We start from the raw sequence: 15,094 nt of genomic DNA, 5'->3' as shown, positions 1-15,094 counted from the left end.
CTTTGTATAAAAAAATAGATATAATCAGAATTTATAACGAGATTGTCCAAAAATGACAATAAAATCAAGAGTGAAAGTAAAAGGTAGGCATCACCATCCAATTTGCTTAAGTTGAAAAATCAATCCCCATCTATTTGACCGAAATGAGTTTTGGACCTATGATTAGTCTATTTATGTAATGGATGAAAACAAAATAAAAAACTACCCTTTTATGCTTGTCTTTTATTTCTTGACGACGATGCAAGGGAATAATTAAAATTAAAATATCAACTTTCTTTTCCTTTTTCTAAAAATAAAACTTGTAAAAGTAAACTAAATTAAAATTAATTGACTAAGGCCACTTATTTCAACTTCTATATAGTATTTAGAGATACTGTGGTACAGGTCGAGTTTATTCATGTTTAATTTAAAATAAAATTATGAGTTGTCTAAATTGATCATACTCATAAATGGGTAATTCAAATTTATTTTAAACTCGATCATAGTATTGTTTAAAATTTTAAATTTAATATTTAACAATTTTATATGTTTGTTTTTAGTACTTATATATTGACAATTTGGTTGACCCAACATGGGAATAAAACAAGATGCATTTAAAATAAAAATAAAAGTTAAAACGACATGTTTGAATAATTGATATGAAATGTTAAATAAAAAATAAAATTGTATATAATTTGTGATGTTTGACAAAAAAAGACTTGGAATATGTTAAATACAAGTATACAATCAAAATTCATACAAAATAGATTGACTAGTAGTATCTAACATGTGTATGTGAAAGGATTTGTTATCCTAAATAAATACATATGTATTTGTACAAGGACTAGAAAGATATTAGTCCAAAAGGTGTAAAAACAAAAGTAAAGATACGAGAAGGGTGCTAAGACCTAAACAGGATCAACTTCAACTGCTTTTACACATGCATGTTGCTGAATATGTGCCCCATTGGCCGCAATCTCTCTTCTTTTTACGACGCCATACTTTACCAGCACATCCCTCGCCCAGTCCCCAATGTGTAAGACAATGTAAGTCCCAATCCCACCAATTAGCCCATATGCTATCGAATAGCTTAAAGGCATCAATATCAATGTCACAAAAGCAGGGATTGCCTGCCTCATATCATCCCACTCAATTTCCACCACTGCTCTCATCATCAACACTCCCACCAGTATTAGCGGCGGCCCCACCGCCCATGCTGGTATCGACGCCAAAAGCGGTGTGAAGAAGAAAGCTAGCAGAAAATATCCCGCCACTGTTAAAGCTGTGAGTCCTGTTCGTCCACCTTCTCGTATCCCTGTTGATGATTCGATGAAAGCTGTTACCGGTGATGTCCCGAGCAACGATCCCACGACGATTGACATGGCGTCGGACATGAAAGCGAAATATTGACCCTCGAAATCCCCGTTTTCGTCGGTGAAACCGGCAAATCTGGCCATGGAATATAACGTACCAGTTGTATCCAATATGTCAACATATAAGAACGTGATCAAAGCCTCCCAAAAGTAGCCTTTACCAATAGTATCAAAACTCAACGCCCCAGCTGTACTTTGAATTAAATGGATATCAACAACTTTCTTGAAATACTCATGGGCGGAATTACCGGCGTCGGTGTTCGGAAAAGCCGTCACTTTAGTGCCACGGAACCATGAAACCGCCGTTACAAATACTATACCGTAAATCATAGCACCCTTAATATTTTTCACCAAGCAATAAGCTATAATGACAAAGCCGACGATTCCAAGCCATAGTGTGGGACTCTCCATTCTGTTACGTAGGCAAAATATGTCGCCGGAAACAGTACCTCCAGGCATTAGACTGACGCTTGAGTTAGCCAATTCTAAAACCGGGGCAACTGAAATCCGGGACGAACTCGGGCACCCGGCGAGGGTCACAAGGGTTGATGGATTATACCCGATTAATCCGATTCCTTGGTTATTTTGTAACCCAATAAACGCGAGAAAAAGCCCGATGCCGGCTGACGAGCTGATCCGGACGGGTTTGGGAACCAACTTAGCTAACTTGGCCCGGAATCCAATAGCTGAAATGAACAAAAAGATTAACCCTTCAATGAAGACGGCGGCTAAAGCATTCTTATAAGAGATACTACCCGACCCGTGAAACCCGACAACGGTATAGGCAAAATAAGCATTTGTACCCATACCGGGAGCCAAAGCTAGGGGCAAATTCGCGAAAGCACCCATGATTACGCAGCCAATAAGAGACGAAGCGACAGTGGCTACTATGAGATCTTTACGTACTTTCTCCAAACATGAAGCGTATCCCGGGTTAACCGGGTCGAATTTGCATGAGACATCGGGCTGGATGACTCTTTGGGTTGACCCGGTACAGTTGGACAATGGAACAGAAGGGTCAGAGCACAAAGGAACGCAATCTGAGACGCTGCAAGGACCGCCTGAGTCGGCGAGGATGGAAGCATTGACGGCTAAGATGTAAGCCATGGTGAGAAACGTCGCTGTGCCGGCACGTAACTCGGTTGTGAAAGTGGAGTTCCGTTCAGTGAGTTTGAAACGCTTCCCGATTCGACCGTTGGCCACGGCTGAGTTGAGTCGAGTTAGGAACTTTTTGGGTGAGTGAGGTTCCATGGCCGTGGAATTGGAAAATCAAAACAAAGAAACTTTGTTAAGTAGGTAAGAAGAAAAGGGTATGGTATTATATATATAAATAAATAAACAAATAAACAAATACCCAAAGAAGAAGAAATGAAAAAGTTTGGGTTTTATATTTTTTCTGGGAAAATTTTATGGCAAAATATGATTAGTTGAAAACAGGGAAGAGAAAGTGAGAATAAGGAGATGATCGATTCTTTTGATTTTTGAGAAAATTGTGGATAAACTCCTTTAGTATTTACTTCTGACACAACTATTAGTAATTTCTTTCTTTGGCATAATTCTTTTTTAATCCCTCAACTTTATGAAAAAAATCATTTTACCCTTCATTTGGTTTTTCGTCTCTTTTAATTCTTAAATTTGGATTGTTTGTCAAATCACACTAAAATAGATAAAAAAAAGTTAACACTTGTCAATTTGCTTATGTGGCTCCACGTACGTATATGTCACGTTAACAATTAATTAATTTTTAAAATTTAAAATATTAAAATATATTTTTTTGAACTTTTATATTTAAAAAATAATTAATTGCTTATGTGGCATCCGCATGGCAATCCACGTGTATGCCACATCAACAAAGTTATCAAACGTTAACTTTTTCATCCATTTTGGGGTGATTTGGCAACATCACAAGTTTAAGGGCTAAATGAGATAAAAAAATTAAATATAGGGCTAAAATGATTTTTTTTTTGTAAAGTTAGAGGGCCAAATAAGTCATTATGCCTTCTTTTTGGTTATATAATTATGAAAAGTTACAAAAAGATCATCAAACTATTCAATTTTGTCTTTTTTAGTCACAAGCTATTAAATGGCTAATGAAAGATGGTAATTTTAAATTAGGCATAATAGCAATTTTAACTCTCAACATTAACACATTGTGCCAATTTAGTCTTGATTCTAAAAATTTAACCCTCAACATTTACACATTGTATAATTTGATCTTTTCTTTTTCTTTTTGTAATTTTACTTTTCTTTGTGACCCTTTTCACCTAAAAAGCTAAAAATATCAACTAAATTTGATAAAAAAATATACCAAAAACTGGAATACCAAAAATCCAATATAATAATTTTCATATTTTCCCATTCTTTTAAAAATAATTCTCAAATTACACGTTGAGGGTTGAAGTTTTAGAATCAAGATTAAATTAAAACAGTGTATAACTATTGAGGGTTAAAGTTACTATTATACATCTTTCTCCTTTTAAAAATATTGAAAATAATAAATATTGCAAGTAGCCCAAGTAGGCTCGTTTTTGGTCAGACTATTTTTCCTTTTGTTTAGTTTGAAATTTGTACCCATGTTTTAATCATTTTCTTCCCTCTAATAAATATTTATACAATTCACTTAGTTTATTATAAATTGAGAAATACAATAAAAATATCAATAAAATCATTAAATTTTATATCCACTAATTTATTGGATTAATTTTTACAATATATTTGAGTGTTGAGTGTTTTCGTAAGCCTATCTTTTAAGGAGGTTAATTTTTCTATTTATATGATACGGTTTCTGGATGTAACATCTTAGGTAAGCCCCCATGTATGGTAACATGTACTCTATTCTAAGATTAACATGTGTTCTCTAAATGTGAGTTCACTTGTTTGATGATGCAAACCCTTCACGTATGAACTCATATGATATAAATTATATAGACGATCACTACTTAAATAAAAAAGATTAGATTAATCCCAATCAAATAAGCGGATAGCAGGTCGGTAATGACCAATACCCTAATGAAAAAGGTAAGGATTAATTGGTGTTGACAAATTTAAAAACATGGAATGGTAGCAGCTAGCTGCAATAGCAACTTGCAAATGGAAATATTGTTAATAATAATAACAAAAAAGGTTGACTTTTTCCTAGGGATTTTATATAGTATTAAAGTCATATAGTTAAACCACTCCATATCCCCTTGGTAGGTGCCAATGGTATTCTACCTTGACTAAACATATCAATGAATGCTAATAAAGCTGAAATCCTAGTTTCACACCTCTACACACTTCATGTATTACTACATTTTGATTAAAAATTTCACACCTTTAGTCATTGGATTAGGTTATTGGGTTTGAATAATATTAAATTAAATCATTTTTTCTATTCAATTGAAAATTTAAAACTTTGTAACCAATTAAAATGAACCCATAATTGAAAATTACCTAATCCGCTCAAACCAAAATCGATTAATCCAATTGAATCGATTAATGGGTTCTAAGTAAAATTGCTCTCTCCTAATAGCGTTTATTTTATTAGGGATTTTAAGTATAGTAAAATTTGAAATTTAATTATTATAAGGAGTATTTTAATAACAATTCCTAATGAAGTACATAATTATGTATTTGAGAATCTAAGTTTAAATTTCGCCATGCATAATCACAATAAATGAATTTTCAATTTCAATATATGTGTATGCTCGGAAGGGTTTTGTCTAGTTTATTATTTATATGTTCTGTACTAATTTGATTTTACGTTCTTCGTTGCTTGGATATATATACTTGGGAGTACGTTATATATATAAGAGTCAATTTTTTAAAAAATTCTTTAATTTTTTAATATAATCACGTGTATCTTCACCATTCTCATAATATAGGACCCATAATAAATAATTCAAGCAGTATACAAAACATTTTAACATTTTTAGTAGAAAATCTTTTTCAGTCATCCAATTATTTTGGATTTTGGGTATTTCTATTTTTACGTTAGCCGATTAATGGTAAAAAAGATAAAATTGTAATTTTCATAATTAGATGACAAAAAGAAAAAGAAAACATAATTAGGTGACCTCTATTATAATTTACCCTACTTTTAATTATAATATGCTCAATTTTGTAGAAAGAAAATCAAAATAATGTAGTCAGTAATTACATGCTAATTACATAATAATTAATTAAATTGAGAATGGAAGGCCATTGGTGTGAATTTATTATTGTTATTTTTCCCAGAATTTTAGGATCTGAAATATCAGACACCAAAAGGAACTACGGTGTCATAGTTAGATAATCTACCTGTTTTCTCTGTTTTGGACTGTCAACAAAGACTAATCCATTTTCATATTCCATTTCAGCACATGGACTTTTTTTTAATTAAATAAAACAAATTCAATCGAGGTTCATTATCAAATATTATGGTTTTTTTTGGCATAATTTCTTTTATTCAAGGGTGAAGTTAGAAACTTTTAGGGATTAAAATTAAATTGTATATTTTTACGATAGTAAAAATATAATTTCACCATTTTAATATCTATATCTTTATAATTTTTAAATGATTAAATCAAATTTTTATAAATTTTAAAGGGATCTAAATGAAAAATTTTCTATTTTAGAGGAGGGTTGGACCCTTACCAACCCCTAGCTACGCTCCTGTAAACGAAATATTAAAATGATTTTTTTTTGTAAAGTTAAAAAGACTATATATATATATATATATATATATATTAAATTGCACTTCTTTTCATTAGAATTAATTGTAATAGTATTTGTATTACTTGGGATGGCTTCGATTGGCTTTGGCATGTCCAAAGGGTTTTACAGTGATTGAATTCTAGACCCCATGTTAATTAACTTAAAATCCACACAAATTTATCATTGAGCTAGTGACATGATTGGCATAAAATTATTATTTTTTCGGTATTTCATATGTTTATTTTACAGTTCATTTTCAGAGTTGTCATTCTCTATAATGTTGTCTCCCAGATTTAAACTTCTATCTCTCTTTAAAAATACAATGTATTTTACCATTTCTCCTAACACTTGTCGGTAATAAAATAATTATTTTGATACCTTTTTTTAAAGAAAAATTTTGCATCATCCAACAAACAAAAATGTAAAAATTTATATATATATATGAAGTAAGGTGAATATAGTATGAAAAATCATAATCTGACATATCTATATATAGATATAAATATAGACAATTAATTTTAAGGTGGCAACTTCACGAGACCAATGCCCTCATTTGCGGACATTGTACCTTTTAAGTATTCAATGCTTTCATCTACTACTACTTCCACAAAAGCATGATGTTTAATTGAAAAATAAAGACCTCACCTAAAAGAGCACATCACTTCCTGTTATGAACCCTGTTTTTAAGGGTACCACTATTTTTGTCTCACACTCTCATTATTTTACAATTTTAAATATTTATATACCCTTAAATAAAATGATAAATACCTTTGAGCGTGCTCAAACCTGTATCTTCCTGCACTGGCAAATACTGATGTCAATTGAGCTAAGAATTCGCCATATTTTATAACATGCACTATATCTGTACCATGCGTAAGTTGCGAATTTAGTTTTTTTTTATAATTTTAGTTTTTATACTTTTCAAATTTTAAAATTTCAGTCCTAACTCAAACAGTAGCAGTCAAATCTATTAGGTTAACTTTTGCTATAACTCTTGTACTATGTGGAACTTATGAGTTTAGTCTCTATTCTCTAATTTGATTATTTTTAGTCTTTATATTTTTTGAATTTTGATATTTTAGTCCTAACTCAAACGGTAACTATTAAATCCATCAACTAAAATGATATTTTTTTGTGGGTATTTTTTAGAAATAACAAACTAACATGAAATTACACATATATGACGGGTGGTGTGTACAAGGCTCGGGAATGAATTCACCGCCATATGGCTGATCGGCGATTACTACTGATTTTGGCTTCATACAGGCGAGTTGCAGTCTGCAATCCAAATTGAGGATGAGTTTTTGGAGTTAGCTCACCCTCGCGGGTGACCTTTTGTCCCGTCCATTGTAGCATGTGTGTCGCCCAGGGCATAAGGGGTATGATATGTTTATTGCATAAGATTTTGGAAATAACATCATTTATTTTAACAAATGTAACAAATGTCGTTTAGATTAAGACAAAAATTTCAAAATTTAAAAAGTATAAGGGCTAAAAAATGACCGAACTAGAGAACAAGGACTAGAAACAAAATTTGACCAAAAAATTTAATAATAAAATTGTAAATTCATGTATGCTTTCATTATTATCTTTTATATGAAATTTAAATAATAAGAAATTTAGAAACTGTCCCTAGACTTGCTTAAAATAGCGTGATAGATAATTGGATTGCGTAGGGAGTGAGATAAATTTATAAAATTTAGAGGAGTTAAAGTTAAAATATTTATTTTAAAAGGATTAATTAAATAATTAATTTTTAGAATAGGTAAAAAATGCAAAACTTTCATTTATCCAAGGACTAAAATACTTAAATTGATTTATTAATATTTGTGAAGAACTGAAAATGAAGGTTACCTATTTATGAAGGGGTTAAGGTCCCTACCTTCCCCCATTACTTCATCCTTCTTGTTACTTTTATCACATTAGCCACTAATTTATTTTTAAGGCTTAATTAGGTCATGTATTGAATCATTCAAGTTGAGAACAGAAGCTCATTCCTTTTTGTTTCCCTATAATTCGGGTTGTAGAACTCCATTCATTTATTCACTCGACCCAACTTTAAATTCAATTCATTTTTTTTTGTTCCACACCAAAAATTCAAAAACGAGTTTGTTTTATTAATCTAGAAAAAAATTCTTAGAATTCTCCATTGATACGACGGGTTCTTTTTTTCCTGTTGAGACATTTTTAACATTTCTACCTATACAAATATTATGTACCTAGGCAATCATGAATATTTGTTTTCTTGTTAATCTAGTTAGATACTAAATATGTATGGGACCTATAAGTTTGGCAAGTTTCAACTAATGGAATACCCACCACAAATAAGTTGCCAAAAAACCTCAAAAGCATTAGACTCAAGATTATTATTTTTTCTCTTTAAAATGAGATTTTAGGTTTAAAAGTCTCTATTTTTTTTACATTAAAGTCATTTTCTTTTAATTACAATCTTTAAAGAGTCTATTAACATATAATATAGTCTGAGCTAAAACCTAATTGGCAACTTAAGATCTTACTGTCTAATTGATGAAATCTGGATTCATCATTGAGGTTGGGATTAGATGGGGTGATGATGTTGAAATTTCCTTTTATTGTGATTATGACAAGCACAATAGAATAAATGTAGCTAGCTAGTGATATCTGTTAGCAGTAATTGTGTTTGTGATTGGGCAAGAAAAGCTTCCCAAATCCTTACCATCTAAGGAAGTTTTTGATTTCATAATATTATACTTGAATATATCTAACCTAGATGTAGGCCTACACGGTTTGTTAGCTAAAGTGATCTTATGTACCAAAACTCATACATAATTTAATCTTACTTCCCAACCATTTGTCTCATAAATGTTGTATTGAAAATCCCTCCCATGCTTGACAACATGACATTTTTCTCCGACCCATGTTCTCCACTCCTATAATCATGCATGATAAATGTTTTTTTTTATTACAAAAGCTGGATTCTATGTTTTATTGAATATCAATAAATAAAATATGATAATCATTGAATCATATATTCAAGGTTTAATTGATCACTTTCAAGTTAGGCAAATGAAACATTTCCTATTCCTAATCATAGGGTCTCTTTGATTCCCAACTAGCTTTAGACAAAAGGATGAAAAAATTTGTTCGTATTTCAAATGATGACATGATTGGAAGGAAGGAAAAAAAGAAAGAAAGAAAACAACAGAAAAATGTGATTAATTTATGGACCCACAACTCCATAATTATGAAGGAGTGAAAGTTGTTTTTAGCTTTCTTTGCATTAAGAGTTCCAAGCCAATGCAGGACAAATTAAGTTGTTTGGTAAGTGAAAGGTGATGTGAGTGAAAGTACAAATTGCCTTCAAATCACAATTTAATTAGTTAACTAAGATATAATTAAGCTTAATTTAATCATAATTAAACCTAAGTGGAATATGTGATCATCATACATTATCTCTTATTGGAAAATCATCTATTTATCATTTTGGGCCTTTGGTTAATTGCCATATAAGTCCTCAAACCTTTTGTCAATTAAATTTTATAGCGGTTGGATTTTTATAATTTAGCTACACGACACTTCGAACTCTTGCAGTACCGAAAACATGGCGGTGTGGCGACACCAACCATTGGTGTCGCGGCATGACAATTCAAAGCGAAATAATTCCAACCCATAAAGTCAGTGTTGCGACACAACCACTCAGTGTCGTGACACGTAATATCGAAATAAAAACCTGGAGCATTTGAAGTTCGGTGTTGCGACATTGAGTATGGGTTTCGCGACATCATGTCGAATCTGCATGATTTTTCCTAGATTTTCACGCAATCAACCGTTCTTCTTTTTAAAAACCACGTCCGTTTAACCCTAAAAACCCTATTAAACCTCCTAAACAGTTTCTTAAAAAACCCCATTATGCACTTACCATCCCCAAAACACCCCTAAGTCTCTCCTCTCATTGTTTCTTTTTTTGTTTTCCACAATTTAAGTATTTTTCCCTCGAGTGCTGCCACATATTACTCATTGTCTTATCCCCTCTCTTGGCTACATACATAAGGAGTCATCTCAACAACAAACAAATCAACGACAACTTCAAGAAGGTGACAAAAGAGGTTACGCTTTTTAACTCTTGATTGTTTCAATTTTAACAAATTGTTTCTATTGTCATTCATTGGTTGGATTGTGAAAGTAGTAAGAGTTTTTGCGATGGATTGCAAACGTGTATGAGAAGTGTCAAGTGATGAATCATCGGTAGCCAATAATTTCATTAGCATGAGAAAGAACAAATTTGAAACATACCTTGAAGGTATTCAAAATAAAATGATCCTCCAAGAATAAGGATTTGAATTCCCAATAGATAGTGGAGGCGAAATATGGGAATAGTGCGCTCCCATAAGTGGGAAAATCTCGGCAAACACCTAACTAAACCGACATGCATTTCGGTGGTCCAAGAATTTTATGCTTTGCTAAAAAAGTACGAATAAAAGAGACCATTGAGTGAACCATGGTTGTATGTTACCGTTAAAGGGAAGGAAATCTTAATCTTCAACATGTAAATTTTTAGGTTTAACGGTGTCCCATTTTACATGTACAACTTTATACAGATAACCGACTTGAAATTCTGCCCACGTATTAATATAGATGATATCATAGATTATTTAGTTGAAGGGTGAGGAGAATGGCAAAGAGACTTGGGTACCAATATGTCGATATTGTTTCCTCCACCGAGTATGATTCCTATAACTAAGTTGTGGGTGCAATTTATTTGCATTCGAATATACCCAACTATGAATGGTTCTAACATCACCACCTTTCTAGCTACTATGCTATATGTAAAAATAGAATATCGGTAATGATAATATATCGCAAAGAAAATAGAAATAGAAATAGAAATAGAAATAGAAATAGAAATAGAAATAGAAATAAAGAACACACAGATTTTACGTGGAAACCCTTTCGGGAAAAAAACCATGGGCAGAGGAGAAGAAAATTCACTATGTCGAATTCAAATAATTACAAGAGAAGTAGACTATGTCTATTTATAGGTTTGTAAAACCATATTCTAATAGGAGTGAAACACCTTATTCTAATCAATATCAAATAGATGGAGTTTAATAATGTTTAAAAAACCTTATTCTAAAATAAAATAAAAGAAGTATAATTCTATAGGGATTTTACTTTTATTTTATTTTACCACAATATTTTATTTAAATAATGATTCGGGTAAGTTAATTCTAACAATCTCCACATTGACACGAATTCTTAATGAACAAGTTCTTCATCGTGAACTCTCAATGAACAAGTTCTCCACCTCTTCCATAAAACCCCTTAAGGGTTTATCTTCAACAATGAACACCAACCAAGTCTAAGCAATGCTCAAACTTGGTTATAGGAAGTGACTTAGTCATCATATCTGCAGGATTTTCATGAGTACTAATTTTGATCACAACAATATCACTACGAGCAATAATATCATGAACAAAATGATACCGAACATCAATGTGTTTTGTTCTCTCATGAAACATTTGATCTTTTGTAAGGAAGATGACACTCAGACTGTCACAAAATATTGTATTGATTTGAAGGTCTTCATTGAGTTCACTAAAGAGTCCATTCAACCAAATAGCTTCTTTACAAGCCTTAGTAATCGCCATGTACTCAGCTTCAGTGGTAGACAAACTGACTGTAGTTTGCAAAGTGACTTTCCAACTGATTGCACAACCTCCGATTGTAAAGACATAACCTGTGAGAGATCTTCTTCTATCGAGGTCTCCAGCAAAATCAGCATTAACATACCCAATGACTCCATCTCTAGTTCTTTCAAACTGTAAGCAAACATCAGTAGTACCTCGTAAGTATCTTAAAACCCACTGAACTACTTTCCAATGCTCTTTATCGAGATTCACCATGTATCTGCTAACTGCATTAACTGTATATGATAAATCTGGACGTGAACAAACCATGACATACATGAGAGATCCCACTGCACTAGAGTATGAAACATGTGACGTGTACTCAATCTTATCATCTGATTGTGGAGATAAAGCCGATGAAAGTCTAAAATGGGCTACTAAAGGAGTACCTAAAGGCTTAGCATTTAGCATATTGAATCTGCAAAGAACTTTCTCAATGTACCCCTTCTAACTTAGGTACAATTTACTTATTTTTCTATCTCTGAGAATCTCCATACCAAGTATCTTCTTTGCTGGTCCCAAATCTTAATTTACTTATTTTTCTATCTTTGAGAATCTCCATACCAAGTATCTTCTTTGCTGGTCCCAAATCTTTCATCTCAAATTCTTCACTTAGTTGGGCTTTGACCTTTCTTATCTCTGCTTTATCTTTCGCTTCCATCAACATGTCATCTACATAAAGGAGTAGATACATAAAAGAACCATTACTGTTTTTCTTAAAGTGAACACAACTGTTAAAGCTACTTCTTTTAAAATTATGAGATGTCATAAATGAATCAATCCTCTTATACCACTGTCTTGGTGGCTGTTTCAATCCGTAAAGGGACTTTTTCAGCAAGCAAACATAGTCCTCTTTTTTTGATACTGTAAAACCCTCTGGCTGTTGTAGGTAAATATCCTCTTCAAGTTCTCCAAGCAAAAATACAGTTTTTACATCTAACTGCTCAAGCTCCATATCATGCATGGCCATAATACCAAGCAAAGCTCGAATCGAACTATGCTTCACAACTAGAGAGAACACATCTGTGAAGTCCACTCTTGGAATTTGACTGTAACCCTTTGCAACAGGCCTTGCTTTATATCTGGGTTCTTCAACTCTTGGAGTCCCCTCTTTCTTCTTAAACACCCATTTACAACGAACAACCTTTTTACCTTTAGGAAGTTTCACAAGATCCCATGTTTTATTTTTGTGTAGTGATTCCATCTCCTTTTGCATAGCAAACATTCACTTTTCTGAGTCTTCACAACTAACCGCCTCAGAATAATTAGATGGCTCTTGGTTTGCATCTATATCTTCAGCCACATTTAAAGTGTAAGCAACTAGATCAGCCTCGGCATACTTTTTTAGAGGTTTAATTTCTCTTCTAGTTCTATTTTTGGCAATAGAGTATTGTGGTGAAGAAGCAACTCTATTTTGAATTTTTGTACTGGCTTCAGTAGTCGACTCTGTTGCAGATTCTATATTAATCTGATGCTCCACCAGCCTTTAATTTTCTTTATTGGAAGAGTCTTTAAAAGATAAGTTAGGAAGCATAGCAGTTTCATCAAAAACAACATCTCTGCTAATCACAACTTTTCTATTTTCAAGACACCATAACTTATACCCCTTTTACACCAACTTTATAACCAAGAAAAACACATTTAATAGATCTCGGTTCTAATTTTCCATTATCAACATGAGCATACATAGGACAACCAAAGATCTTTAAATCAGAATAGTCAGTAGGATTACCAGACCATACCTCTTGTGGAGTCTTTTTCTCAATGGCAATAGATGGAGATCGGCTGATCAAAAAACATGTAGTAGAGGCTGCTTCAGCCTAAAATGACTTTGGTAAGTTGGCATTTGACAACATACATCAAACCTTCTCTATGATCATTCCGTCATTCGTTCTGCAACGCCGTTTTACTGTAGAGTATGACGAACTGTCAAATGTCTCACGATCCCTTCTGACTTGCACAATTTATTAAACTCACCAGAACGGAAATCTAAGTCATTGTCTGTGCGGAGATATTTTATTTGCTTTCCCATATGTTTTTCAATCATGGTTTTCCAAGACTTGAATGCGAAAAACACATCGCTTTTCTGCTTTAGGAAGAACACCCACACTTTTTTGGAAAAATCATCAATAACAGTTAGCATATAATTAGCTCCACCTCTCAAAGGCACTCTGGATGGTCCCCACAAATCAGAATGAATATACTCCAACGTTCCTTTCGTGTTATAGATTCTTCTGGTGAATCAAACTCTCTTTTGCTTCCCAAAAATGTAGTGCTCACAGAACTTCAGTTTGTAAATTCCTTGCCCATCAAGAAGTCCTCTTTTACTCAATTTTGCCATGTCATTCTCACTCATATGCCCTAGGTGCATATGCCAAAGTTTTGTAATATCATCATCTGACAAGAAAGAGAATGCGACAGCTACATCACCAGTAACAGTAGAACCCTACAAAACATATAACTTAGCAGTCTCCCTGCCCTTTCATCATAATGAGGGAACCTTTGAAAATATTCAAAACCCCACTTTCAGCTGTGTATTTGTACCCTTTTGAATCAAGAGTACTCAACGAAATTAAATTTCTCTTTAATTCTGGAACATGTCGTACGTCACTAAGTGTTCTGACAACTCCATCAAACATTTTATCTTTAATTGTTCCAACACCTGTAATTTTACATGAAACATTATTTTTCATCAAAATAATACCTTCAGACACTGTTTCGTAAGTTGTAAACCAATCCCGATTGAGACTCATGTGGAAGGTGTAGCCCGAATCAAGGATTCACTCCTCGCTCACTTTAAAATTGTTGACAGAAGAGACTAGAAGTTCACCATCACTGTAGTCTTCTACAACATCAGCTTTACTAGAATTTTTTGGTTATTTTTCATTTTGATTCGCAGCCTCCTTTTTGATCTTGTTCTGTAGCTTATAGCATTCAGATTTAATGTGCCCTTTCTTATTGCAAAAGTTACAAGTTTTACCTCTGTTTGAAGACTTCAATCTACTCTTAGATTTACCTTGAGGATTCCGTTCCTGTGTCCTTTTATGATCATCATCAACATTCTGATCTTATCTCCCACGAACAATAAGACCCTCTCATTGAGAGTCGGTTTTAACCACAAGATGCTTCATCTTATCATACGAGGTTAAAGAATCATAAACCTCATCAACTGTGAGAGTCTCGCGGCTATATAAAATTGTATCTCTAAAGGTTGAATAAGACGGAGGCAACGAACAAAGTAGAATCAACCCTAGATCTTCCTTATCATACTGAACCTCCATAGCCTTCAAATTTGAGAGAATTTCTTTAAACACTATTAGGTGTTCATGTACAGACGCACCTTTCTCCAAACGATGAGCATAAAGATGCTGCTTCATATGCAGCTTACTAGTTAGAGTTTTC

General features: G+C 32.9%; 1 protein-coding gene across 1 annotated transcript; it reads right to left on the bottom strand.

The window, feature by feature from the left end:
- Positions 1-721: 721 nt before the first annotated feature.
- LOC105780629 (adenine/guanine permease AZG1) lies at positions 722-2,814 on the bottom strand. Its single transcript, XM_012605062.2, has one exon. It carries the CDS (start codon positions 2,601-2,603, stop codon positions 888-890), a length of 1,716 nt encoding a protein of 571 aa, XP_012460516.1. The 5' UTR covers positions 2,604-2,814; the 3' UTR covers positions 722-887.
- Between the last annotated feature and the right edge of the window lie 12,280 nt (positions 2,815-15,094).

The sequence above is a fragment of the Gossypium raimondii genome, chromosome 4 (genome assembly GCF_025698545.1).
Source record: "Gossypium raimondii isolate GPD5lz chromosome 4, ASM2569854v1, whole genome shotgun sequence".
NCBI classification, from domain to species: Eukaryota; Viridiplantae; Streptophyta; class Magnoliopsida; order Malvales; family Malvaceae; genus Gossypium; species Gossypium raimondii.
This window is presented reverse-complemented; position numbering and strand designations above follow the sequence as displayed.

Coding starts and splice junctions, on each gene's coding strand:
- LOC105780629 (XM_012605062.2), bottom strand. CDS start 2,603: ATGGAACCTCACTCACCCAAAAAGTTCCTAACTCGACTCAACTCAGCC.